General features: G+C 42.6%; 1 protein-coding gene across 1 annotated transcript; it reads left to right on the top strand.

Annotated features, from left to right (window-relative positions):
* Window positions 1-637: 637 nt before the first annotated feature.
* TRIB2 (tribbles pseudokinase 2) lies at window positions 638-25,927 on the top strand. The gene is made up of 4 exons (XM_006260857.4): window positions 638-737; window positions 1,365-2,035; window positions 5,949-6,241; window positions 23,541-25,927. Exons 2-4 carry the CDS (start codon window positions 1,766-1,768, stop codon window positions 24,007-24,009), a joined length of 1,032 nt encoding a protein of 343 aa, XP_006260919.1. The 5' UTR covers window positions 638-737; window positions 1,365-1,765; the 3' UTR covers window positions 24,010-25,927.

Below are 25,927 nucleotides of genomic sequence, written 5' to 3'. Positions count from 1 at the left end.
TCTCTGCCTAGTACAGATGGGTTTGTCCCCCCCCCAACACCTTTAGGTTTCGCCTGGTGGATTAAACTAGGCCTGGAGTCAAGGGAACTCCTCCCACATCATTACACTGGGAAGCAACTGCTGTTGCTGCTGCAAATATGTGAAGCCCAGACTCAGGTTGCCTGGAAAAACTGATGGGGTGGGGGAGAGGAAAAAATAAAGAAAAGGCTTGCACTGCCCTGCCAAGAGCATACCACCCGCACAGCATTCATGCCTGCAGAGAGCTTTTATACAACAAAAGTTGGGCTTTTATTTTACAAGCGTTTCTCCACCCCCCCCCCTTTTTTTTTCTTTTTTTTTTTAATGAAGCACCAGCTCTATTGAAACAGAGGAGTGCAATGCAATGCAATGCACTGCACCCCCCGCACACATCCCAGCCCTGAGGCAGCAGCAGCCCGGAGCGGCGCACAAAGCTCCCGTTGCCGGCTGGCGCTGCGGAAGGATATTTCACCTTGTTTACCCTGAGCGCGGCTCATTGAGGCAGAGGGGGCGGCGGGAGGGGGGAGCCTGGCGGCGGGCGGCGGTGATTGATGGCGCGGCGGCGCAATGAGGAGGCGGCGGGGCGCGGGGCGGGCTCTCCCCCGAGCCAGTGCGCGGCGCGGCGGCGCGGCCGGGGCAGTGAGCCCGGGCAGCGGGGCGCGCTGCTGACACTGGTAGCGAGGCGCAGCGCGGCCAGAGGCGCACACGCTCCCAGCCACGTAAGTAGCAATTCGTACGTGGTGGCGAGAGGATGCCTTGCTGAAAGGGATCGGCCCGGCCATCCCTTTCCTCCCCCTTCTCCTACCTCTTAGGAAAGAAAAGCAGGTCCGCTTCTTGCAATACATACCTATTTTTATTTTTTTTTTATTTTTTTTTTGGGGGGGAGTGATTGCAGCCTCCTCCTTTCCCCCCCTCTCCCCATCTATGTTTCCAGATCCGGCAAAAGGAAGCATCCAGGTGTCTTGGTTCTGTTTTTTCCCTCTCCTGCGTTGTTCTTCCTATTATTTTTGCCGGATGGGCGAACTGTACTAAAAAAAATAAGATAAGAAAGCCTCGGGGAGAGAGAAACCCCCGCCGTGCAATGGAAACCGGAGCCCATTGATCCCTCCTTGTCCTCGCTTGCACTTTTTGTTCGGCTCCAGCACCCCGTCCCTCCCCCTCCCTTCTCTCCTTGTGCAAAGTTGAATTTATTATTATTATTTTTTTTTAAATCGATTTGGCTGGGGGGCGAAAACCCGGCTTTTGTGCAAGTCTCTCCGAGCCGAGCCTGCCTCTTCTTTTGTCGGCGCCGCTGCTGACTGCTCTGTAAGTTAAATGCTCCCTCGTTATTTTGTGTTGCATATCAGGCGAGCCCTCCGTGGCAGAGAGCAGCTCCAGACGCCATCTACAGTTGAAACGTAGGCAACTCGGGACATTATTATTATTTTTTTTTTTTGCCTTGCATTAAAGAGAGAGGGGACGAGCCAGTCCTGTGCGCATCCAGTGGCTTTTTTTTCTTTTGGGGGGAGGGTTGATCGCTTCGCCCCCGTGGAGCCGGCCGCCGCATCGCTCCGGGGGGCCCGAGCCTCGGCAAGTAGTTACTTTGTTGCACTTGGCTCGAGCCGAGCCCCGAGAGGAAACAAAAGGACCCGCGGCTGCATCCTGTGCCCCGGCTCGCCAGGGCTGCGGTCCCCGGCCCCCGCCCCCCGTGGTCGCCGCACAAAGGCTGGGCTTTGCCGTCGGACCGGAGCCGGCTCTCTCCATCCTCATGAACATACAAAGGTCCACCCCTATCTCCATAGCGCGGTATGGGCGACCTCGGAGTAAAACCCAGGATTTAGAAGAGCTCTCGTCGCTGAGATCCGTCGAGCCGAGCCAGAGCTTCAGCCCCAACCTCGGCTCCCCGAGCCCGCCAGAGACTCCCAACTTGTCGCATTGCGTTTCTTGCATCGGGAAATACTTATTGTTGGAGCCTCTGGAGGGAGACCACGTTTTCCGAGCCGTGCATCTGCACAGCGGAGAGGAGCTGGTTTGCAAGGTAACGTGCTTCCCTCTTTCTTGTTGCTTTCTGTTGTGGGGTCCCCCCCCCCAAAGTTGCCGGGGTCTGGTTGGGGCAGGACCGGACACGAGCATCAGGGTGAGACCCGGGCCCGATCCCGTCCCGGGACCCGCGCATCCCACAACTTTTCCCGCACTCAGACAATGGCCACGTTATAGCGGTGGCCCGGAGCCAGGGCTCCCTCTGCTTGGGAAGAACCATCTTTAAACCAGGCTGCAAAGAGGTCGGGAGCGAGCCTGGTTTCCTCCGGACTGCAGCAGGGGGATCCCTTGGTCATGGTGAGGAGCTGTGGCTTGCTTTATTTTACGCTTTTGCAACTTGGGGGGGGGGGGGAGCATGCAGTCAGCTTTGTCTGGAAAGTGATTAAGAAATCTACTTGAAATGAATCAGGCTGAGCTCTGAGCCCCCTCGCTACAGAGCTTTTTTGCAAACAGTATCCTCCCCGTATTGCACACTGGAGCTCGGCTACAACCTGCGCACACCTACGTCTTTTTTTTTTTTTTTTTGAAGAGCAGACCAAATATGAAACCCACTCTTTGTAGCCTGCCTGCTCTTCAACACTTCCTCCCCGTGGGCTCCTGCCATTGGAAGGTGAGCTGTGAGAAGAGGAAGCCCGCATGCTTGCGTAGTTCTCAAGGGATGTATTTCCCTTTCAGTCTGAGGGCATATTTTTCCTTTGTTCCTAAACTGCAGTGGTTACTATTTTCATTGTCTCTCGTGTCCCAGCTTTACGCCCATCCATTTCGGCAGTAACCAGGACCAGCTTGGATGACTGTGTAGCAATTTGCAACCCTCAAGCGCACACTTTAATCCTTGCATTGTTCCCAAAATATATAATTATGCCATTTAGCAAATGCAAATTTCTGGGGTTTGAGCTGTCTGTGAAATGAACAGTAGATGTGTTATCATTCACAATTACCCAGAGCATTGGGCGTCATATTATTGGCTGTTGCATTCCTTCTGCATTTGATTCACAAAAAGTTATGGACTGGCAGGAATGCAAGGAAAAATAATTACTCTTTGCAGCTTTTTGTAATGGTTTTGGTTCAGAGGGTAACATAAATCTACCCAGTGACTGGGAGGTGGGAACCCTGATGTTAACGAAGATTTAATCCTTTACAGTTGATTATTTGAGAGAGGGCCCTATGACCTTGCAGACTGATGAGACTGGGATTACTGCTGCAGGTTAAAATGCATGTGTTAGGTTGCCAAAATCAACAGAAGTTGAAATCGGATTTCTCAAATGAAAGCCGTATCTTGCAGTAGTGTAGGGTTACGCACCGGATCATTTACATCTTTTCAGGGAAAAAAAAAATAGTGTGAAGCTGCTGCTTTGCATGAAATTACATATGAACTTGTGTTTTGAGAGTAACTTCATTGCTATACTTCATTTCTAGCAAGTTTTTTCCTCTTCTTCATTGCAAGGGTTAGGCAGTTGTAGGCATATTTTCATGATAGGAACTACAGCTCGCAAGAATTTTGTTTCTTTTTAGTTTCCCTTTCAACCACACATTTTTTCACTTAAAAAAAAAGTTGAAGATCTAATCCTGTTGACCACTTAAGATACCTGTTTTAAAAAGGCTTGACTTCAATATCTAGCTTCTAAGTACTCCTCAGTTGCCCAAACTGCCTTTAATGCAGGTTGTAAAACACCCCCTATATCATGAATCCTATTTAATGAATTCCCTTTCTACTAAAGGATCTCACGTTTTTGCTATCTGGTATCTTACAGATGATGGTATCCGTGGCTTCTTGGGCAAGAATCAGCTCGGATAAGAGACACGCTGACTGCCCAGAAGCGTTTTCCTTTACCCACTAACTGTACAAGTGCCATTACTTGCTTCTAGGGTCTGTGGCATCCAAATAATGGTATCTGCTCATTTCTGATTGCTAGTAAGACCTAAATCAAACTCCTGCTTATTGGACGTTAGGCTGAATTGAGTCCAGGGACATTACATACTTTGGTTACAAAGAAGCCTTTTATAAAAGAGCCTCTAGATAGTGGCAATATGATAGGGGCCTCTTTAAAACACAGTGCTTCCCTCAGAGCCATAATACATAGATTACTTACTCAGGATATTGAAGTTATATAAGACGTCTGGTAGTGGTATTTCAGAAGAAGATGGTTAAAATACATGATGGAGGGCTATAAAAAAAATCCCTTTTATTTTCATGGAACTATTTCCAACCTCTTCCAAGATGGATTTAAGAAGTGTTGCAACACTAGCACAGTTCCAGATGCCATCGAGCTTTCCTCCAGAATTACCTACATCTTGGGGATTTTAGCACCAAATCCCAACTTTGTTTCTGTGGTTTCTCAAATCGCCAGAATACCTCAGTGCTAATCCTTCCTCTCCTAAAATAAGTTGGGCCTGTTTGGCAGTCTGCCTGTCTGACTGCCTGCTGCCTGGGATGTAGTATAGCAGTACAGGTAAGTATTTTTTTTGACCCTTTGATCACAGTTTCTGCCATTTTGGAATCCCTCCTGAGGAATTAATTGTTCAAAGCTGTTACAAAGCATTAAAACCTTACTTTTTCTTGTAAATTGCTATTGAATCATGTCAAGGGCGTTGTGTTTGAAAAGCTTTTAAAGCTTCAGAGGAAGTGATGGACATTCTCCCTGAGTCTCAATCTAGGATATAAAGAAGATGGTATTAGTGAGAACCTGGGCTAAGAACTGTACCAGTTTCTCTTGTACCCTTTATTTAGAAAAGCAGAAACAATACCTAGCTGCATCTGAAGCTGGCTCATGTTGGTTTTTTGTTTTTTGGTTTTTTAAATATAGCAAGATACTTCGGAGTGTGCTGAGCAAATAATAGCATCTCCTTGCTGGAAACATGAGCAGTTCCCTTTGTTACCAAAAATGTATGTGGGGCAGGTATAAATACAGTATTATTCACTTCTTGTCAAGCCTTGCTTGCACTTTCTAACTCTAGAGCACTTAATTATGCCGCATAAAGTCTTTCCTCTGCCTTAAGTTCGGTGTTTTTTTTTTTAATTGACTCGCATACTGATTCATTTGTAGTCACTGGATTATAGTAACATTTTATATATGAATTTCTTAGCATCCTTTGTACATTCTTGCAGCTCATTCACAAACTCTTTGATCTGCTTGCTGTTCAAGAAAGGCTCAGGTTTTTCTAGGGACCTTTAACTTAAAAAAACAAACAAACCAACAAACCTTGGTTCAAATTTGTCTTGTGTTTTTTTTAAGGAAATTTTCTGCAGCCTAAACCACATTTTGTTTCCTGACACTTTAAACAACAAACATTGCAAAACTGAAAATTTGAAAGTGAAACTGGGTTGGCTGTCTTGCTCTCAGATGAAAAGGCTGGAGGAAGTAAACAATGTTGATAGTGATAGATTGGTTTTGAAACTTTTTTTTTTCAAGGCTTTAAGGGATTAATAAAGTAGGTAAAAAGATGGTTGGTAAAAGTGAACGCAGTCTGACAACATCTCTTTAAATACACATCTCAGCATGCTGCCTATATTCTTTTGAGTCCTTGGCTGGAATTCCTTAAAATAAACTCCATCCCTTCTGAGGTCTACCATCTTCCTTCTATATAACTTTGACTTCCAAACCATAATTCAAATTACTGGCTGAGTTAACCACATTTTGGCTCTTCATACTTCTGGGGAACAACTTCTCTGTTTCAGTTCTGGTATTCCATTCCATGTCAGGATGGATCAGATCTACTTTTTAGTTTATCAACATCATGCCCAAATCCATTTTGACAGATTTGTTCTGGACAAGCACAGCTTGGAAAACAGCATACATCACAACAACAAAAGTGTGTGCAGTGCTCAGTAACGGCATCGGTGTGATTGTTCGATATAATGTTGATGGTCAACAGTATCTCTAACCCTTGCTTTACTGTTGTTATTTCTGTAGGTGTTTGATATTGGCTGCTACCAGGAGTTACTGGCGCCATGTTTTTGTCTACCTGCACACAAAAATATCAACCAAATTACTGAAATAATTCTTGGGGAGACAAAAGCTTACGTGTTTTTTGAGAGGAGCTATGGAGACATGCACTCTTTTGTTCGCACCTGCAAGAAGCTTAAAGAAGAGGAAGCAGCCAAACTGTTCTATCAGATTGCTTCTGCTGTTGCACATTGTCACGACGGAGGACTGGTATTGAGAGACCTCAAACTGCGGAAATTTATCTTCAAGGATGAAGACAGGTGAGAGTCTTTCTAATGCTGTATATGAGGTTTCTGTCTGAATGGGCTGTGTTCCCTCTTTCTTGATTTGTTGCAGGCAGGAAGTGTAAAAAGTAATGTTATAGTACTCTGTCCCTAGTTATTCCCTCTACTCCTGTAGCTGGTGAAGGTGAAAACACCTGGAGGTCTGTGAAGGGACACTTAGAGAAATGCTGTTTCCTGGATAGTATCTGTCCGTTCTTCCTTTTGTTCTGCAAAAGCTTGTCATTTCAGTTGGAGAGCCAGGTATAGGATGGATCTAATGTGCCATGTGCTTTCTGCCATCTTCTCTTGAAGAAGACATCTGACAAAGCCAAGTTTCAAAGCACTACAAACCTGAGTTTATTTTCAGAGCTTCTTGCTATTGAACCAGGTCAAAAGCTTTTAGTGTTAAAAGCTTCTAAACCTTTATAGGAAGTCATGGGTATTGGCTCCCTGGGAACCATCACAAGTGGGTTGGGATTTTGGAGCAGAGTTAATCTAGATACAATTATTTGGTTTGCAGCCAGTCCCTTCACCTGCAGTGTGGAATTTCTAATCCTGACGGGGAGTTCACTTCTAAAGGAAGATTTCCAACATGGGGAGTTGCTTGTGTTTCTGATATACAACCAGCATACTCCTGTATATGGGTGAGGAAGAGAGCAAATCTCCAAAATCTGCTTGAAGTTGCTATCTGTTCCCACAAGGGAAAAATGGGCTAGTTTAATGATTAAAGCACAGTGGTGAGGGATCAGTCCTCGTCTTCCCATTGCAGACTTCCTGCCTGGCCTACATTTGCAAAAGTGATTTATGATAGCTGTGTGCTTTGTCCTTAAGGCACTTGAGGCTTGATTTGATTTTTTTTTTTTTTTTTTTTTTTTTTTTTTATCAGGTCACTAAGCACCTGCTGTCTCCATTGACTTGTGTTGGAGCTATTTCATTACAGGATTGGGCCGTATAAGATCCAGTGCTAGGGGCTGATCCTCGGCAAGAAATGCGTCCTGTTTGAGCAGAGGTTTTTAGGATTGTCTGTCACTTTTGGAGGCCCCAAGTGGCAGGAATGGGTTGGTGGTAGTGTTGCTTTTATGTGCATCACAAAAGCAAAAAAAGGTTAGGATGGAGTTGTTCCTTGGGAAGTTGTTCATTGTAGGAAAAAATGTGTTTTTGGAAAACTTTTTTTTTTCCCCTCTCAAACCTCCTGTTCCGTACTTAAAGAGGTGTTGGTGGGGAAGATGCTGTGTGTGTGTGTGTGTGTGGCTATTGTAGTGCATTCCTGGAGCTGAATTATAATCATCTGGATGTTCAAGGTTATATTCCCTTCCCTGTGGTAACTAGTTTCCATTAAGTGTGTTACAGCATGTACTTCGGTGATTTCAACACTGTATTGAATCCTGCTGGAGTAATGTGGAGCATGAAATAAATATTAAACTACAAGGTGACCTTCAAAAGACTTAAAAGGGAGTGGAGAGAGATGGAGCTTTTTGTTCTTTGCTTTTCTTTTTTTCATGGGCATTGGCTTTTTTTTTTTTTTTTTTTCCCCCTACCCATGGGATCTAGGTCCAGCAGCTGAAGGTTGACCCCATAGAGGAACATTTTGGGAAGCTGCCCTTCAACCTCCTTTCCCAGCTGCTAATAGTCTATCCCAGGCCCTGTTGGGGGCTTCCTGTTTCAGATCTATTTCTGTATTATTGTTTTGCTTTGAAGTCCTTCAGTTGGCTTCTGAGGGAGAGGAGGATCTCAGCCACTTGATAGTCAGGGTGCAAGGAGAAGCATGTCTGCTAAGACCTACCCCCTCTGTCTAGATGAATGATTCACAACCAGGGTACCACTGCATCCTGTGGTGCCCCCAGATCCTTTGAAGGGTGCCTTGAGGTTTGAGAAAATAAGTGGGGTGTGAGAACATAAGCAAAAAGGGCAGGCTCAAGCTTGTCCCTGCTAACCCCACTGCTAGACCCCTCGGCAAGGAAGTAAACCCTGCAATGTATAAATTTGTTTTAGGAATTGGGTGTCACTTGACTTACAAAAGTTTTGCAGGGGTGCCTTATGTCCAAAGAGGTTAAGAACCACTGTACTAAATGCTGTGAGGATAGACATTTTTTCCCCCTTCTCTACCCATCTTAAAGATCTGTGAAATACCCAGGTGTCTCCACGTGTTCCTTCTCAAGCTATAGCAGAATGAAACCAGCTATTGTCATTGCCATTTTCAGGATTTTCAATAGCTTCAGTGAAATTGGTCAATATTTGGACAGTGCCATGCTGTGGTTGCTTGGGAAAGTTGGGAGCAACAGCAGAGGCATTTGCTATTCATGGTCAAGCTCAGGAAGAGCTCTGCTGCACAAGTTCATATTTGGAAGTACCTCCAGTCCTTGGTGGCTAGACAACTTTCCCTTTTTTTTTAAACACGAGAGTTGAAAGGTTACTAGCAACTTAACATTTGTCAAAGTTCAGTTTTGTAAAAGAAACGGATCAAAACCTGACATGGCTTGTATCCAGTGTGGAGGAAATCTTTTAAATTCCAAAGTCAACAGTGGTTTAAAAACAAATGATTGTTTTTAGCTAGTCCATTGTTGCTGCCACTGCTGCTGTATTTGAAACCCTGGGACTAAAGTGTTGAGGAAACTTGAGTCCAATCTGAGAGAAATGCAAAAGTGAAACGTGTATTTCACCCTTGCAATTCTGTAACTTTCTAAATGTTGTTGTTAATACCAATGTTTCAGTGGGCACCCAAAGGTTTCAGTTTGTTTGGTGTAGAAACTTGCATTCCATGTGTGTAAAAATACTTTCTCCCCTCTGACATTTTCCCTTTTACTTTATTTTTAAAATTTTCCTCAACCTGCATGGGGAATATAATCTTCACAACATCTGTGGTTATATATAAAGGGATAGGATTTTCAAGAGCATTAGCCATTAATTTAACTTGGTATTCATGAAGTCATGGGAGTTGGCTTTGAGAGCAGAATAAGGCCTGTTATAAACATTTTTGAACTTTCTCCCCTCAATGCTCCCAAGACACGATTGCATCATAAGGCACAAGGCCAAAGACCTTCAACCACCCAAGAAGTGTGGGTATGTACTGTAGTTGTACTGCTTCCCTTTATGGATCTGAACATTTAAAGGTCAGAAGGGGATTTCCAGTTACTACTCAGCTAGTGATAATAACAAATGCAATTTTTATTCAGGTGTAACTGGTTTACAAGCGTGAATGCATTATGCCATTTTTCAACTGAACAAACTGAGAGAGGGAGGTGAAATGGCAAGAGACAGGATAGAAGAAGCAGATACTTATTTATTTTTGTTTTCCTTTAGTGCACTAACCATCAGTTGGTAATTGGTCATTACTTTTAACTTACTGCTGCATTTACTCTGTAAAATGTTCCTGCTGCTTCCTGGTTCATTGAATATACTGTAGAGTACATCACTGCTACAGCCAAAATACTAGCATTTGAGCAAGGCTGCTAGTGTTTGTGGTGCTGCATATTATGGAATATTAATCACAAAACTCTACTACTTGTTGGGAATGCATGTTGTTTTGGACATTGCAAGTTGATGTACTCTAGGAACCAGGAAGTGATAGGAGGTTAAACTGTGTCTTTGGGTGAATGACTCCAACTGCTTTCCACTCCCAGCATTGTGTACTGATCTCTGCTCCTGTCATTTTTGTATTTCGTTATGCAACTTGCTTTTTAATACACCCACAACTTTTAAACTTTCTCTTGCTGGAAGTCCAACTGACCTTTATATTTATTAAATGGCTGGGAAAATTGCATGAAGGCAGTATGAAAGTGAGAACTACTATTTTTGATTCTTAATGTGGGGAAGCAGCAGCAAAACCAATGATAGATTCTAGGAGCTGAAGAAAATCTGAAGACCATTGGGAAATAGTTCAGTTTAGAAGCACTGATTACAGCTTGTCTTGGTACCTACTTTTTGTTCTTTGGGCCTAATGATGTTCTAGGAATATGTTGTGAAGATACAGCCCTTGAAGTTACCATAGATACATGTAGGATAGCACCTTGCCTATTTTTTCATTCACTAAAATACAGTTATAACTTAAAACGGTACATGGGCTTGATCTGACAAAGTGCTGAACGCTCCCTGAATTAAGTGGGAGTTAATGCCATGCAGCAAGCACTTCATAGACTCCAGCCCTAATTCGATTCTTAACTTTCTAGTGCTATCCCAAATGAGAGCTAAATTATGATGTTGCAGTTGGATTACATGCACGTGAGCAAGTGTATTTCGATACTCGAAACAAGATGAACTCTTAAAATTCTCCCCCAGTAATCTGATGTTATTTCTGAATAGTTCAGACCTAAAAAGGAGAGTGGTCCTCATTTTCTCCCCCCCTGCTTACAAATAACTTTGGAGTTCTGGGTGTCCAGCCTTTCTGTGGATCAGGCCCAAGGATCTTTTATCAACATTAATTTTGCTACCTTTGGGATCCTCTATATTTTACCATTCTTAATTGCATTCTTCAAAATATACAGGCTTGTACTGTAGTCAAAGTAATGTTCTGGAATAGTAGATCATCAGTAGCTTAGCTCTTCCGGCATCTCGTGACTTCAGTGTAAATAATGGGGTGAGATAATTAATAAAATAAAGGTGGGGGGGAAGATTACAATTTTTTTTAATTTTATTTAAAAACTGTCAGGGTGAGGTTAATTTTAGTTATTGACTTTGAGATACTGACATTCCAGCATCAGACATGCTTGCCTTTCATTGCATCTGACTGACCTTTAGGGTAATGATGCCTGGTTGGAAACATGCTTTTAATGCCAATTGGGTGAGTAGCAGCACATCTCTTTACATAAAGATAGAAAAATTGTGACCAGCTTTTCAAAGGGGTTTAGTTTTCAGGTGGAACTTGTCCAGCCTACTTGGGACATTGCAACATTGGGACTTGGGACATGTTGGGTAGTTTTGCAGTCTTTTTTTTTTTAAAGCCAAACAAACTTGTCCTTATACTTTGAGTTCCAGAACAATTGAGCATTGTATAATACCAGTATAGTCATATGACCTGCAAGTTTCTTTCCACCTACAAACACACTGATCACTTGTTCCTATCCTAGTTTTTAAATGCTGGTGCTAGTAATGGTCTTTTTTGTTTGTGCCTATATCATGAGATATTTACAATAGAGGCGCACTGATACATCGGTCTGATATTGGATTTGCACTGATATAAAGAAAATTCTCTATATTGGAATTTGGCCTGATGTGGACAATAATTTGGCTGATTAAATGGCCTGTGCATGCATACAGCTGCAGCACAGCATGTAGGCAGTGAAGAGCACAGCTGGCAGTGTGGAGAGCTTTGTGTAGCTGGTAAGTCTGTTGTGGTAGAAGGGGGAAGGAGAGGCGCATGGGGTGCAGACAGATCGAGGCCCCTGCAGTGAGGAGGGAGTGGTTCTGGGGCAGGCGCTGCCCAGCCAGAGTGGTGGTGGGGTGCAGGTCGGAGCCACAGCTTGTCCGGGGGGCGGGGGGGAGCGGCTCCTGCTGCTGCACCCTGCTCGTCGAGGAGGACACAGGGAGGAGGAAATGTGTGCACCTGGATCTGCACAGCTGGCATTGGCAGCACTGGGAGGGGGTCTGTGGGTTGGCTACAGTGATTCAGCAACCCTCCTCACCCCCAGCTACCACCTGCCCAGTACTGCTCCAGCCCATAGCTGCAGCCCATCCTGCCCACACCCCTTACAGATCCAGGGGGCACACAAGCCCGCCTCCGCCCCCTGGGCTTTCCCAGGGTGCATGCAGCAGCAGGAGCCACTCCTCTCCCTCCCTGCATCCCCCACATGAACCGCAGCTCTGTCGCATGCCTGCCCTGCCCCAGCCCCACTGCCCTTCTACCTCAACAGACTTAAGAACTGTATGCGGCTGTATTGGAAATTGGATCGGTATTGGCCGGTGTGGCTCCTTAAAAATCAGCTATTGGTATTGGCCCCCAAAAATCTCTATTGGAGCACCGATATTCATTGACTTGGCTGTTCTTATGCCTATGGGCAAAACTGATGTGCAGTTCTCCCTGCAGTAATGGCACAGAAATGGGTGTGACTTCACTGGGTTATAAAAATAGAGTGCCCACTGTTGCTATACATGTACTGAAGTGATTCATTGGCTAGATATAAAGCATATACTTCTAGGAAGAACCACATTTAAAGGTTTTTAAAAGACGGCATTTCAGTATTTCCATGTAGCTTCTTTGCAGTAGCTTTCCTAGCACAAATACCATTTCCTTGTATTGGGGAATTATTAATTTCTTTACAGCACTCTTAAGCCTTTAATTATACAAAAATATTAGTTGTCACAATGTTTGATGCTTAAAGACCTTGCACATTAATCATTCTTGTTGAGGGAAAATTTAAACTAATTTTGGTATTCCAGATACTGTAACTTTTCCTTATTCTTCTAGTAAAAAATATGAGAAGTTGAATGCAGGTTGGAATTAATCAAAACAAATACAACTTGACACTTAGTTCTGTGCCAAGAAAGCACAGCCAGTACAATCCACTCATTTAGAAAGCTTGTTTTAGTGTAATGCACTATTTATTTGCTGTCCAGAGAATGGATCCTTTTCCTTCAGATCTCTTCAGCAACTTAGGCATAGTGTTTGGTGTTAAGGAAAACTAGTTCTGTTCTTTGGGATCCTAGCAAAACTAAATGGATCCCACAAAAAGGTGGAGCATAGATGCAGCTTGTTGTGTATTGGCTACAAAGGATCCCGTTTCTTTTCTTTCAGCTAGGGCTAGTTTTTCTCACTCCTGTCAAATTTGATTGCAGTCTGCTGATCTACTTACAGTGTTAGTAACCTCTAACCTTGCTGAGAATACATAGCGAGCAAACAGACATAGGGAAACTGGTGAAGGGCTTTCAAAGGCAAGAGGAGTTGTAGAAGCAGGACTACCTTAACACTAGTCTGAAAGATGCACTTAGCATGATTATTTCTTAGGCTGCTCTGTTAAACTGAACTAGGAGGAAAGGTACAGCATAAAGTAGTAAAGCTTTAACTGTGCAGGTTAAAAGTATCGATAACCTTTCAACCCAGAAATTGAGGCTCTTTCTAAATTTGATGGCATTTGGGAAGGCTGGGTGATGTCTCCCAGACAAGGGAGTCTCTCTAGCCAAATTCAGATGGAAAACAAAGCAATTGTATAACTTTTGTGGGCAGTAAGGTTTTATTTTTCCTTTTATTTTTCATCTGGTTCATTTCCTAAGCCTTCTCTTGTTCTAGATAATCCAATGAATAATAAGCTTTAAATTGACTGTGCATACAGCACCTTTTCACTGGAGCACATAGGTATATCTAGTCAGGTGTGTGAATCAGGTAAACATCATCCCCTTTTTATTATGGAGAGGCATGTGTAGTCATGGAGGTTGAGTGACTTCCCTCTGTTATTAAACAAGAATGCCAGAAGCTGAGAATAGAAACCAGCACTAATCTGCTGCTCTAATAAGACTAATGCAGTTAGGTTTGGGGAGAAGAAATGGAAGCCTTGAAGTCATCAAATTGTGACTAGCCAAGGCTGGGTCCTTCAGCATGTCTTAAGAATCATGTCTAACTGCAGGACCGTCATGGTGGGTTTTCAGCAGGTTACTGTCACCCAGCCCTGCTCTTTCTTGGCTTCTGCTTCTGTAGTTGCATATATTATCTTTTTAATTCCTTCTGCACTCATTTGCTCCCTATCTCCTTAGAACTCTGCTGAAATGTGATGTTGTGGCTTTCAACCTGTGGTCCTCAGACCCCTAGGAGTCTGCGCACCGTCTAAGAGGTCCACAAAAGATGACTAATCAAAAGTATGGGAATAGTCACACTTTACAATTCAGAGGGGTCTGCATCTCCATTCAGAATTTGTTAGGGGTCTGCAAATTGAAAAATCTGAAAACCACTGGTCTAGGGCCTTCTCACTGCTTTGCTTTGAGGTATGTAACTTGAATGAAACACTACCTACCATTTGCAGGCGTATTCCTGGGCTTGGTGCTCTTACTGCAGGAGTTTTCAATGAAGCAGTCAGCCAGTGGAGCATATCTTGTTTCCTGACCACACAGGACTAACCCACCAGCTTCCATTACCATGTGCTTCAGTGGCACTGTTGCATCAGCAAATTCCTGAATGAACTGTAGGATTCAGACCATTGCTCATCATTTTGTTTGAGTCCATGCTAGTCACATTAGCTACAAATGCTAGCTTTCTGGCATGTTGTGGTTGAGTTGTTGTTGTGGTTAAACTTTTTTTTTTTTTTGTCTCCCTGTAGCCTTATACTTTTGACCTAATACTTCATCTGTATCACATGGGTTATGTTTTCAAATGTGACCAGTGTTCCTGGTTGTTTTGAAACACTTAAGAGGATTGCCTCCCCTCTGGATAAGTGATCCCAGAGGATAAGTGATCAACAGTTTCTGAAAATGCTGGGGTATCCTTGGCACCCCACCCAGTTTAGTCATACTTTTGGAACTTGAGCTGGTTTTGCTCTACGTAAATCAAAATACCCTACAACCCTAAGTGTCAGTTCAAGAATGCTCTCTGCTCTTCACCTAAATTCCCAGCCTGTATAGAATAGCTAGTTAGCAGTTATACAGCCTTAAAGTTAACTTTTCCTCCCTGTGTTTAAATTTTTGCTTAATGGCTTGGTTAAATGACTCATTCCATTTCAGACTTGTGGAAGAAGTGGGGTTAATTAACAGCAGCTCAGAGGTGATGATGTTTTGTTTAAAAGCTGTATTAAAAAGTAGGTGTTACTACTTGAAGCTTCCAACCTGGATGGCTAGCTTTAAGTGGGTGATTAGTTGATTTTTAAAAAAGAGGTGCTGAATACAGACTGAACCAAGTGATTTCAGTGTCAGATGCAAGTACTTGGCACCTGGGAAGGATAAGCATCAGCTTATTTGGTGTCTCTCCAAAGGTACTAGCTTTGTTTTTTGCAAATTGAATATTTTGTCTTTCTTCCTTGTGTGTACCTGATATAAAAAAGACCTGGAGAACATGATGAGCACTGCAGAGGCGTAGAGTTGACACTGGTGTCTTTGAAAACAATTGACTTCTCATGTCAACTAAAAAAGGTAAATGTGAGGTCAGATAGCCACCTTGCTCCACATGCTTAGCGAATAATGGAATCCTTGTTCTTTTGTAACTCAGGCTCATCCTGAGGAGATGAGAATTGAGATAGAAAGCCTGTGGACTTGGAAAAGGCAATCGGGACTTGTAGTAGAGATATGATACCTTTTATTAGACCACCAAGATTTTTGCAAAAAAAAAAAAAAATCTTTATTTGCAGGCTTTTGGGCACAAACACCCTTCATCAGGTATTGGAGAAGAGATTGTAAAAGTTCTCCTAGGTAGAAATTAAGTCTTAAGGATTTAAAAATGCATTTTCCTTCCAGGAGTTCTTGTGTCCTAGAACTATACTTTCCTGCCTCATGCTGGGGACTGGACCAAATGATCTTCTGAGGTCCCTTCCAGCCTTACAATCTATGAATCTATACAGATTTATTATGAAGTACTTTGCAGGATGCAGTTGCAAAGGGGCCAGTTGCTTAGAATCCCATTCATGTGTTGTGTAGAACAAGATTTTGGGGTCTGTATCCCCCATTCTACATACAGGATGATCTGTGGGCCGAGTTTGGCCAGTATGAGTTGATGTAGCTGGAATTAAGTTGGAGAGATGCCAGTTTATATGAACTGAAGATCTTGTCCAAAATGTCTATGGTAGGCTCATCGCCATGGAATCTGAGTACCTGGACTGAAAAAGCTTACACGTACATTGTTTTCGAGGCATTTCTCTAGGAATGGTTCGGTGGACTCTGTCTGACCACTTTCACCTAGGAGTGACAGTGAGGAAATTTTACCTTTGTCACATGGAAGGCTTCTTCAAAGCTGTATTGCCGGAGTGTCCCACATTGGCAATCTGCCTTTGGAAACCCTGGCTTAGGCCACTTTCTCAGTACCAGGCATTGGCGACGTGTATGGGGTGCATGAGGATGCATGGGTACCCCTTGAGCTTGGCAGTGCACCTCCTGCAAAAAGTGCTGCAAGCGGTGCCTGCAGGCGGTTGCCACTTTCCACTCCTCCCTTGACACCAAAACTGCTGGTGGTATCTGCGAATGGTCGCCGACCTCTGGTCAGTGCTCGCCAGCGCTCCTCCCCTCCCACCCCCCACTGCCCATGCCATAGCTGCCTATGGGAGCTTGCTGTGCTCCTCCAGCCTTTGCGGGGGCATGGCATTCGTGGTACCAGGGATGAAAGTGGGTGCAGTAATTGTGACGGTGTTGGTGAAAATTTTCTTGCTGGAGTCCTGGAGAGTGGGTGGTCAAGTGTTTAGAAAGATGCCAAGCAACCTTCAGCTATCCACTGTGGAAACTAATCTCACAGAAAGGGCTATGCAGCATGGGGGAGGAGGAGGATTAGTATTGTATTTGTTGCATCATTTTCCGTTCGGCATTCACTCCTGCAGGGTAGTCTGTCCTCTTTCTGCCTGAATGAGACCGTGATCCTTGGTCTTCAGATTTAATATTTTTGAACTAATCCACAGATCAGCTCTATGGACTCACTTCAGCAAATTTCTGGATTTAACTGAGAATGTAAAAGCAAGCTCATTACAAACTGCTGGCACGGTTCAGGAACAGGTCTCTTGTTGACAGTAATCAATTAGCAAAGGGAATAGGAGCTGATTTCAGCTTTTTCTCAGGAATCAGAGGGCCAGTTGCAGGTCATACTTGATGTACCTTTATAAGGAAGTGCTGTCATTAAACTAGCTGATTAGCAGTGTGGGAGTCTAAGTGACCTTACCTGTCCATGTACCTGTCTGAGAGTCCCAAAGGCAGTGCTATTCTGTCTTCAGCCCAAAGGATATTAAGCATGAAATGTGGTCTTGTGGAAATCTCTGTATTTCTGCATGGCTTAACCTAAGGACATATTTTGGGTAGTAGGGAACTTGTCTTGTAGTCAGTGGTTTGTTTGACATTGGTTTGGCCTCTAATGCCTTACTATACAGGTGGGCTTAACGTGCAGGAGAAGCTGCTTTCTGGTTTTGGGGAACAGAGGCCTCCTATCAACCACTGTTGAACATTCAATCTCTACTTTGCTTAAATAGCAACTGTATAACATACCTGTCTAATTATAATGAGAGGGGTTTCTTATACCTTCCTTTGAAACGGCTGGTGTTGACCACTGTCTGAGAGATGATGCTGGACTTGAGCTGTTGGTCTGCTCTAGTTCCTGTGTTCCTAAAAATATTAAAGGTGGGTTCAATTTGGACTTGTCCAGTAGACGGAGCTCAGGACAAATGTCAAAGAAGAACTAACGTGTTAGTGACCTGCTCGGTTGGCATACGGGCTCTTGCACTCTAGACCACCTCTCCAGTCAATGGATTCTTCCCCCTCCACCCCCCTCCAAAATACTATTTCTTCTTAATGTTTTAAGACTTTTTTTGTTCCTTTAGTGAGCTTTAGGACCTCTGAATAAATCCACTGCATCTAGTTATGGAAATGTTGTTTGCTTTTGGAGGAGGAGTGAGGCTGGCGTGTGAATGCAGAGTTCTTGTGGCCCCGGCGCCTGTGTTTAAAAGGCAGTGTAGCAATTTGCCAGTAATCCCTAAGCTCTGCAGGGAGGAATAATGTGAATCACCGTGAAAAAGTGTAGGATGTATGATAACAAAGCTGTCTGCCAGGAGCGGATGCTAGCTCAGGAGGTTACATTGAAGAATCTTCTAGAAGATGTTTAATTGATCAGGTTTTGTTACATTACTGAAGAGCAAAGTCTGAATGCAGTCAAGTAATGAATGGCATATTGATAAGAAATTCTGAGTGGTATTGTTTTCATGGGTTTCCCTGACGGTTTCTATGGGGACAAAGACGCATTTCCCGTCTGAGTGCCACTGCTGCCCTCTGATTGCACTTCTGTGGTTTCATTCACCAGTAATGGGAAAGCATTCATGGGCAGAATAGCTTCCCCTTTTTAAATAGCCATGATTCAGGGTTGTATTTTTTTTTTTAATGCATTAGACTAATGCAGTGTTTTATCAATGATCTGATGGATGCATAATGCCTTTTTTTTTTTCCAAGTACTTATTCAGTCTCTGCATTAAAACTTGAAATTATGTACTGTAATTACGTAAGCCTTGACAAAAGTCTTTGTTGCATTACAGTATGTGTAGAAAGGGATTCTCATCCGGCTTTGGCAGTAGCTTACATTTGAACTTTGGTTGCAGAGAAATTAATCCCTATTCGTATGGTAACGTTTAAATGCTGCTGCTTTTGGAGACTTTATTTCTGATGTGGGAATCTGTCACTTGAATGTTATCATTAGTGGATTTATTGTGAGAATGGAAGGGGTTTAAACATGGAATTATTTTATTCTTTTTATTGTACTGATGCTGCGTTTTGTATGGTGGAGAGTCTGGAAAGCTGATCTTGCGTTCATATTTAAATATTTGGCTTGGGAATCTCTTGCCTGTCAAGACTCAAATTAGGGTTGTTCATGTATTCTAAAATTGGATGAACCTCCCATCCTCCAACATAGAGGCCTAGAGTTACAGAAGTGTTTAGCAATTTGGGGTATCTTTGGAGGGGCAGAGGGAGGAAGGGAAGAGATACCAAATTTGATGCTCTTTAAAAGGAAATACATTTCCCCCGGAGGAATGGCACCTAAGCCTTTCTGAAGTTCATGCCTGTTAGAGGCACTTTGTTTGATGCAAAACTGATTCACTTGTCATGCCTGAAGAAGTTGGGGATTTGAGGGAGGAAAAAGAAAAATCTATACTTGGGTCCTGTTGCATAAAATGTTACTAAATGCATTCTGCGCCTAAGAGTATAACAAGTGATTTATTTTTAATGATGTCTTTATCTGAGAAAAGGGCCCTTTGTACCTGGGAGAGGTGTTAGACAACCTTTCAACTATATAGTTAGTCCAGTAAAAGATATTACCAAAAAATCCTTGCCTCTTGTTTACAGCCTGGACTATCACATCTACAGTAGCACACCAACCCTAAAAGTACAGATTGCTTTATTAGAAGATTTTTTCCCCTCTGATATTCTGTTTTTATTACTAAAATTCTGCCTGGTTATGGATTTCATATAGGATTCGTGACTCTTATATAAGTAGCCTAACTAAATTAAATGTTCTATGTGGAAATATCATGCGAGTACCAGACATAAAATGTAATAGTTATACCTGAAGTGTAAGAGGTTAAAGAGAGAACTACGATACTGCAGAGTGAAAAGCTTGCATGCTTAGTTGCCACCTTCGCTGGAATATTGCCTCTAGCAAGGCAACCATTTCCTTAAATGCAAAGGGCTTTGTTTTTTGTCTATATGTTTCCTCAAACCCGGTCTACTCAGCAGGATGAAAGCATCACTGACTGTTTGCTTCATTCAGTCACATTATGATGGAGCAAGCAGATACTGGCCAGCTGTTGTTCAGTTTGCTGGCTTAAACAAAATGTGCTGTAGCATGCATATAGAGTTTAATTCTGTAGCACGCAACACCTTGCAAGCAAAATCATGGTCACAGTAATATTTTCTGGTGTATTTGGGTAGGTGGTACTTGCCCTTTATAACAAAAGAAGCCTTCTGGTCCACTGTTTTGCTTTTGTATTGCAAGCAGTTAGTAATAAAAATTACAGAATTCAAATAATGTGGTTTGAAAAAAAACTTTCAGTGCAATGGTCTTCTCAAGTTTTGGCTCTGGCAACTACTGGAAAGTGTAAATGGGATAAAGGAGAAAATACTATCTGAGTATCAACAGTGCAGGGAAATGCCTAGGAAAGCATGTGGGTGGATGAATTCCCTCCCATAAGTTGTTTATAAATAAGCGGGTCCTTTCTATCATGTGTGTGTATGTGTGTGACTTCCCTCACAGGAATGAGCTGATGCTTTGCTGCTTAGCAGTTCAGTGACTTAGAAATGCACACTAAAGTAGCTGGCCTGTATGTCTTCCTGCTGCATATGTCTCTGTGCAGGAGCAGGGAATGAGCTGGGCATTGGGGATGGAACCACAAATCCTGTCTCTGCCTTCAGTTTCATGTCTCATATTATCTGCCATCCTTTAGTCTCTTTCTCTCTGTTCCTTCCTTCAGTGTTTTTTTTTTTTTTATTTTGTGTGTGTGTGTTATTTCCCTTCCCTTCCTTCTCCCTTGCCCTTAACAATCTTTCATCAGGAAACAGGAATAAGCCCTAAGTGAAGATCAGGAGAGGAGTCTGACAGGCATGCTTAAGTCCTGTCTCGCTTAGCCTTTCTGAGCTGCTACAGAAGGAAATTGACTGCGATCGTATAATTGCATTTAACGTTCCTTGTAGCCAGCTTCCTGTGTGAGGTGCCACCGCATTAGATTGTTGTTTGAGTGTGAATGGTTTGCTGTCCATAGGCACAAAAAGTGCCTATAAGCTGGCAGTGCAATTAATCAGGAAGCAGGTGTGTGGCACAAACCCATCAGCATATGCACCGGGGAAGAAAACAGTGGCCTATTTAATCATAGAATGAGCTGCCTTTACATAATGTACTCGGGGAGCCAGGTACTCTGAATTATGACTTCCTTATCCAAGGCATGTTGCCAAAAGGGCTTTCACCTCTGCTAGTAAATGTCTCTAGCTGTTGAAAAGGTCCAAGTGCGGTTGGAGAGTTGATAGTGCATGTTTCTATAGCACTTACAGAGCAGAGCACTGTCCTTTTTGCTCCTAAACAGATAGCACTGAGTTGTTTTGGGTTCAGGTCGTATGTCAGTCGTGGGTCCAATTCTTGTCTTCACATGAATATGTAAGGAACAAAGCTCTCCTTATCTGTCCTCATCCTTATTAAATCACATGTTTTGAATCAAGGCTTGTGACTTCCAGTTCCTTAGTAAATGCCTTCAGTAAAAGTCAAACCCATCTTATAATATTGGAAACCAGTTTGTATATGAGGCCTGTGCTGTTTTAAACAGCCTAAAATGAACATGACATGGCGATGAAGAAATGAGAATGGGGCAACTCTTATAATCCAGTCTTGGATCCCTGATGTGAATTGCTTGCATTGAACAGTGTCTCAGAAAAGAAAGGCAGCGACACAGAATTTACTGTGGTTATCCGGATAAATGGGGTTTCATGATGCTGGACTTCATTTCACTGAAACAGTTCTTAAAACACCCACCTTCCATAGCAGATAAATTCTGTGGTGTTGCTAAAAGGGTAGGGTCTACTCTATCAGTAAAAAGAAAAAAAAAATGTTTCAGCTTTTATAGCTATATATTAAATAGCAATTTACTGTCAGAATTATTAGCATAGCATGGTAGTAAAGTTGTTCGGAACAGTTTTATATTTCAGTGTTGTATTTTTAAAAGACGCTATCCCACTTCACCATACAGTGACCAAGGTAGTATTTGCAGACGAGACATGAGAAGTTTGCAATCTAGATGTGCCATTTTAAAAATCCTTTCCACTAATTATCACAAGTGTATCGCTAATTATCATTCAGTCATTAATTTATTATGAATTCCTGTGCTGAAGAACTACTACCATCCCCACCCCCTTCTGGGGTGGGCTGGGGCCCAATCCAGGCACCATCTTCGTCATCTGAAGGAGGGAGAAGGACCCAGTCAGACTTCAGGACCTACAAATCCAGCAGGCCTGCCTGGATGGGCAGGATTTAAGACCACCCTTTGGCAGTGACTGATGAGGAAGGGGGAGGTATCTTTCTTCTATTCGTTTGGTTGGGGCTCTTTGGAATTTGTCCTGTGCGAGCTGGGGGACAGGGTGGAGAAACGTGTATCTTTGGAGAGAGGAGTGACAACTGCAGCCCCCCTAAGAAAAGGGAGTGCAGGCTTGAAGGGGGACACTGGGAGGGTGGGGAGACCTCCGCGGAAGTGGACAGGGTCGGGGGGAGGGTTCGTGTGTCTGGATGTGAGGGGTGGCGGGACGGTTTGCTTGTGCGGGGTTGGACAAGGAGGCGATGGCTGGGGTGGAGTCTTGGGTTTGGAGGCAAGGAAAGACTAAATCAGAGGTGAATAAGTTTCCAGGAGAGCAAGCTCAGTTTGTTTATGACAAGCTTTCTTGAGCATTTTGGCTTGGGCAGGGGATATATCTAAAACAAAATAAATATAAATACATTAATCTGTCTACCTTATCTGTCACAAAGATCTGCTTTTTTTTTTTTTTCTTTTGTTCTCTGATTACTTTGACTTGTGTTGGTCCCTTAAATTCCATTTTTAGTGCACCTAGTTTACTTCATTTTTGTTTAAAGGAGTGTTGGGGTTTTGTTTTTGGGGGGGGTTTCTTTGTTTTTTGCTGTTTTGGTTGGTTTTGGTTTTTAGTTTTTTTTTTTTTTTGTTTGTTTGTTTTTTTTCTGGGCTAACCTCATTCTTCCTATAGCGTATACTGGAGATTGTGATGAGTGGGGGCATATGTTACTCCTGCTGAATGCAATGGGATTACTGGTACAAGTTAATGCTCACAAGGAGTGCCTGTAGGAGTTGCAGGCTTGCCCTCTAATGAGGATCTACCTTGTAGGGTGTGAGGAAAAGAGACGTGCTCTTGAAAGCAGATTATTTCTGCCCTAGCTGCCTTTTGATTTGAGCTTTTTATCCCCATTTGGATACTGCTGCAGACCTGGTTTTACCAAATGCAAATGCAGGATTTTGCTTGTAATAGAGAGTTCTCTGTGGTTCTGAACCTCTTGAGACTGTCCCTTTACAAAATTTAGGAGGAGCTTGTACATGGGTAGACTTGGGTTTCCAATGAGATAGCCAGGCCTTGAAAACCAGGCATAAGCACCCTAACTTGAACAAGGAAAGCTTGATAATGAAAAGGGCAAAATCAGTACCTCAAACCTGAGAATTGTAGAAAAGCTTCTACAACTGTAGTTGCAGCATTGACCTACCGGTCTACCAGATTTAAGTGTTCTGGCCACAACTGGTTAGAAAGTGTAGAGAGAGGAGATTATTGCAGCAAGTTCTCATGTCGTAGCCCCCCCCCCCCCCCGGCTTGTTTTTGTTGCATTAGTAAAAAATCATTGAAAGGATACTCAAAACAATGATTCACTTTTATCAAGAAGTTTGTAACAGCTTTTTATGCATAGCTCAGTATAGTTAACTAAAGTCTTGTATGTGTGTGCCTGGAGAAAAGGGAAAACAAATGTTGCTAAGTTATTTTTGTCAACGAGTTGGATGGAGGAAACAATGCCTTATCTCACAAAAATCTTGGGGATAGGCACTTAAAGTGATGCATCTTTATGATGATTGATCTTATTATTACCTAATGTAATTATAACAGACTGAAATTTATCAATGAGTCCTAATGATGGGTGGCCTCCCCTCCCTTCTCTCTCTCTCTTTTTTTCCTACAGGACTAGAGTGAAATTGGAAAGCCTGGAAGATGCTTATATTTTAAGGGGAAATGACGACTCTCTTTCTGATAAGCATGGATGTCCGGCGTATGTGAGTCCAGAGATCTTGAATACGAACGGCAGCTATTCTGGCAAGGCAGCAGACGTATGGAGTCTAGGAGTCATGCTTTACACAATGTTAGTTGGACGCTATCCTTTCCATGACATTGAGCCTAGTTCTCTCTTCAGCAAGATTCGTCGTGGGCAGTTTAACATTCCAGAGACTCTATCCCCCAAGGCAAAATGCCTTATACGTAGCATACTGCGTCGAGAGCCATCAGAAAGGCTGACTTCACAAGAAATTCTGGACCATCCTTGGTTTTCTACAGATTTTAATGTATCTAATTCAGGATACGGTGCTAAGGAAGTATCGGATCAGCTGGTGCCTGATGTCAACATGGAAGAAGATTTGGACCCATTTTTTAACTGAGCACAAAGACTGGTGTTCAGAAGGTACATGACCTAGAGATGGACACATGAAGGAGTCCTTCCTGACCATGTTAAATCACATCCTGCATCAGCCTAGCTTGGTAGCAAAAGACACTTGGAGTTCCTTGGTTTGAGAAGGAATCTCCACCAGGAGCTAATATAACAAATGTAGCATGGGGGCAGACTAGGGGGAGGGGGCCTTGCTATCAGGTTAGATTGATTTGGAGGGCGGGGCGGGGGGGGGGTGGTAAAGGCAGCATGGAGCAATTGTAGCTTCCCACCTTTTGGAGCCAAGGAGACTGCACATGCCAATTCCAGTGCAGCTGTGTCACTCCTGTTTCTGTTCCATTTTAAAATAGTTGCAATTCACAACAAGTAGAAACTTTTTGCCTCAAAACACATCTTGGCATCGCACTGTTAGATATTTAACTTCAGCCATTATTCAGGGAAAGTACAATTGGCTATTTTTTTAATTGGATGCCTAATAGCTAATGGGATTCATTTAAGAAAAAAAATTAAGTGCACATAGATGGACATGAAAAGTGGGTGCTAAAAACAAATACAAATTCAGTTCATGTCTCTTGATAGCTATTTTCAATGCGTATTTCTTCTAAATAAACTACTTAATATTCTTGTCAGGAAATGACATTTTAATGCTTTGTTCCCTTAAGGGGAAGTAACTGTCATTTAACAAGCTGTTCTGTTTTGTGTCAAATGGTTTGTTGCAGGAAGCTATTATAATACAAACTTCCAGATGCATTATTGCTATAATAGAAAAAGAAGAAAAACTTTTTTTTTAATTTTTATTTTTTTTTTAAAGGATTTGAAATACTGGCTTCCATGTTTGCCATGCTGCACAACTATGTCTATAGAGGGCAGAAAGCCCCTGGATGATTTTTTGATCTCAGAACCAATCTCCTTGTTAACTGACTGGCCCGTTGTATAGATAGAAGGCTCTGTTATTGAAGACGAGCATTGCATTTTTTTTCTTTTGAATTCCTCTCATCTTAGAAAGGCAATTGTTTGTGTTTTTTTTTGTTTTGTTTTTATGCCCTGGATAAAGAGTAAAAGGGTATTAATAAGCTGAACGTTATAATACAGATACTTCTCCCGAAATATACACAGTAATATGCACCTTTTTGTATTGTCAAGACTTATTCTATTTATTGAAGAAAATGTCACAGTAGTGATGTATTAAGCCAGTACTTCAATTACGGGTTGACTTGGGATGACATGTTACATGCTGTAGTTAACACACTTCTTTTCTGTTCAGGTATTTCTGTCCCTGAATAACTTTTTATTTAGCTTTTTTTTTTTCCTAGATAGCTTTATTTGATTTAGACTGGCAAATGTTTTTATTACTGCTTTTATATTGCTGTATGATATTGAAATCTCTTGGCATAAATATTTGTGTTTCCAGTACCTCAGTTGTTCTGATATTACTGCCTGTATACGTTTTGTGAAGTGGTCATGTTTTTTGGTAGGTACATGTGGACTTCGTAGTATGTAAATGTTACTTGAATTTGTGCTTAATTATAGTATGTGGCATGTGCGTACAGCTACTTGGCATTTGACGTATGGATGCTATTTGCCTGTCCTGCAGGAAAGTTTATGATCCCACTTTCAAGAGGATGTTTCACAGTTCTTTATCAAGAGACAAAGCTAGCTGCAGCTGACCTGCCTTGGTTCTATTTTGGTAACTAAGAATATAAAGGAGTAATGTTTTTACACTCTGAAGATGGTGCTGTGTCAAGAAGGACTTTTTTTTTTTAATTTTTATTTTATGAGTACCTTGTAGGAGGAAAGATTGGTGATGTGCATGGTGGGGTTTTACAGCCTCTGGTGCTTTGTCATGTATTTGGTTTAATGTTTTTTGTCCTAATCTCTTCAATAAATAAAATTGTGCATATTTAACTAAA

This window comes from Alligator mississippiensis, chromosome 1, assembly GCF_030867095.1.
Source record: "Alligator mississippiensis isolate rAllMis1 chromosome 1, rAllMis1, whole genome shotgun sequence".
NCBI classification, from domain to species: domain Eukaryota; kingdom Metazoa; phylum Chordata; order Crocodylia; family Alligatoridae; genus Alligator; species Alligator mississippiensis.
This window is presented reverse-complemented; position numbering and strand designations above follow the sequence as displayed.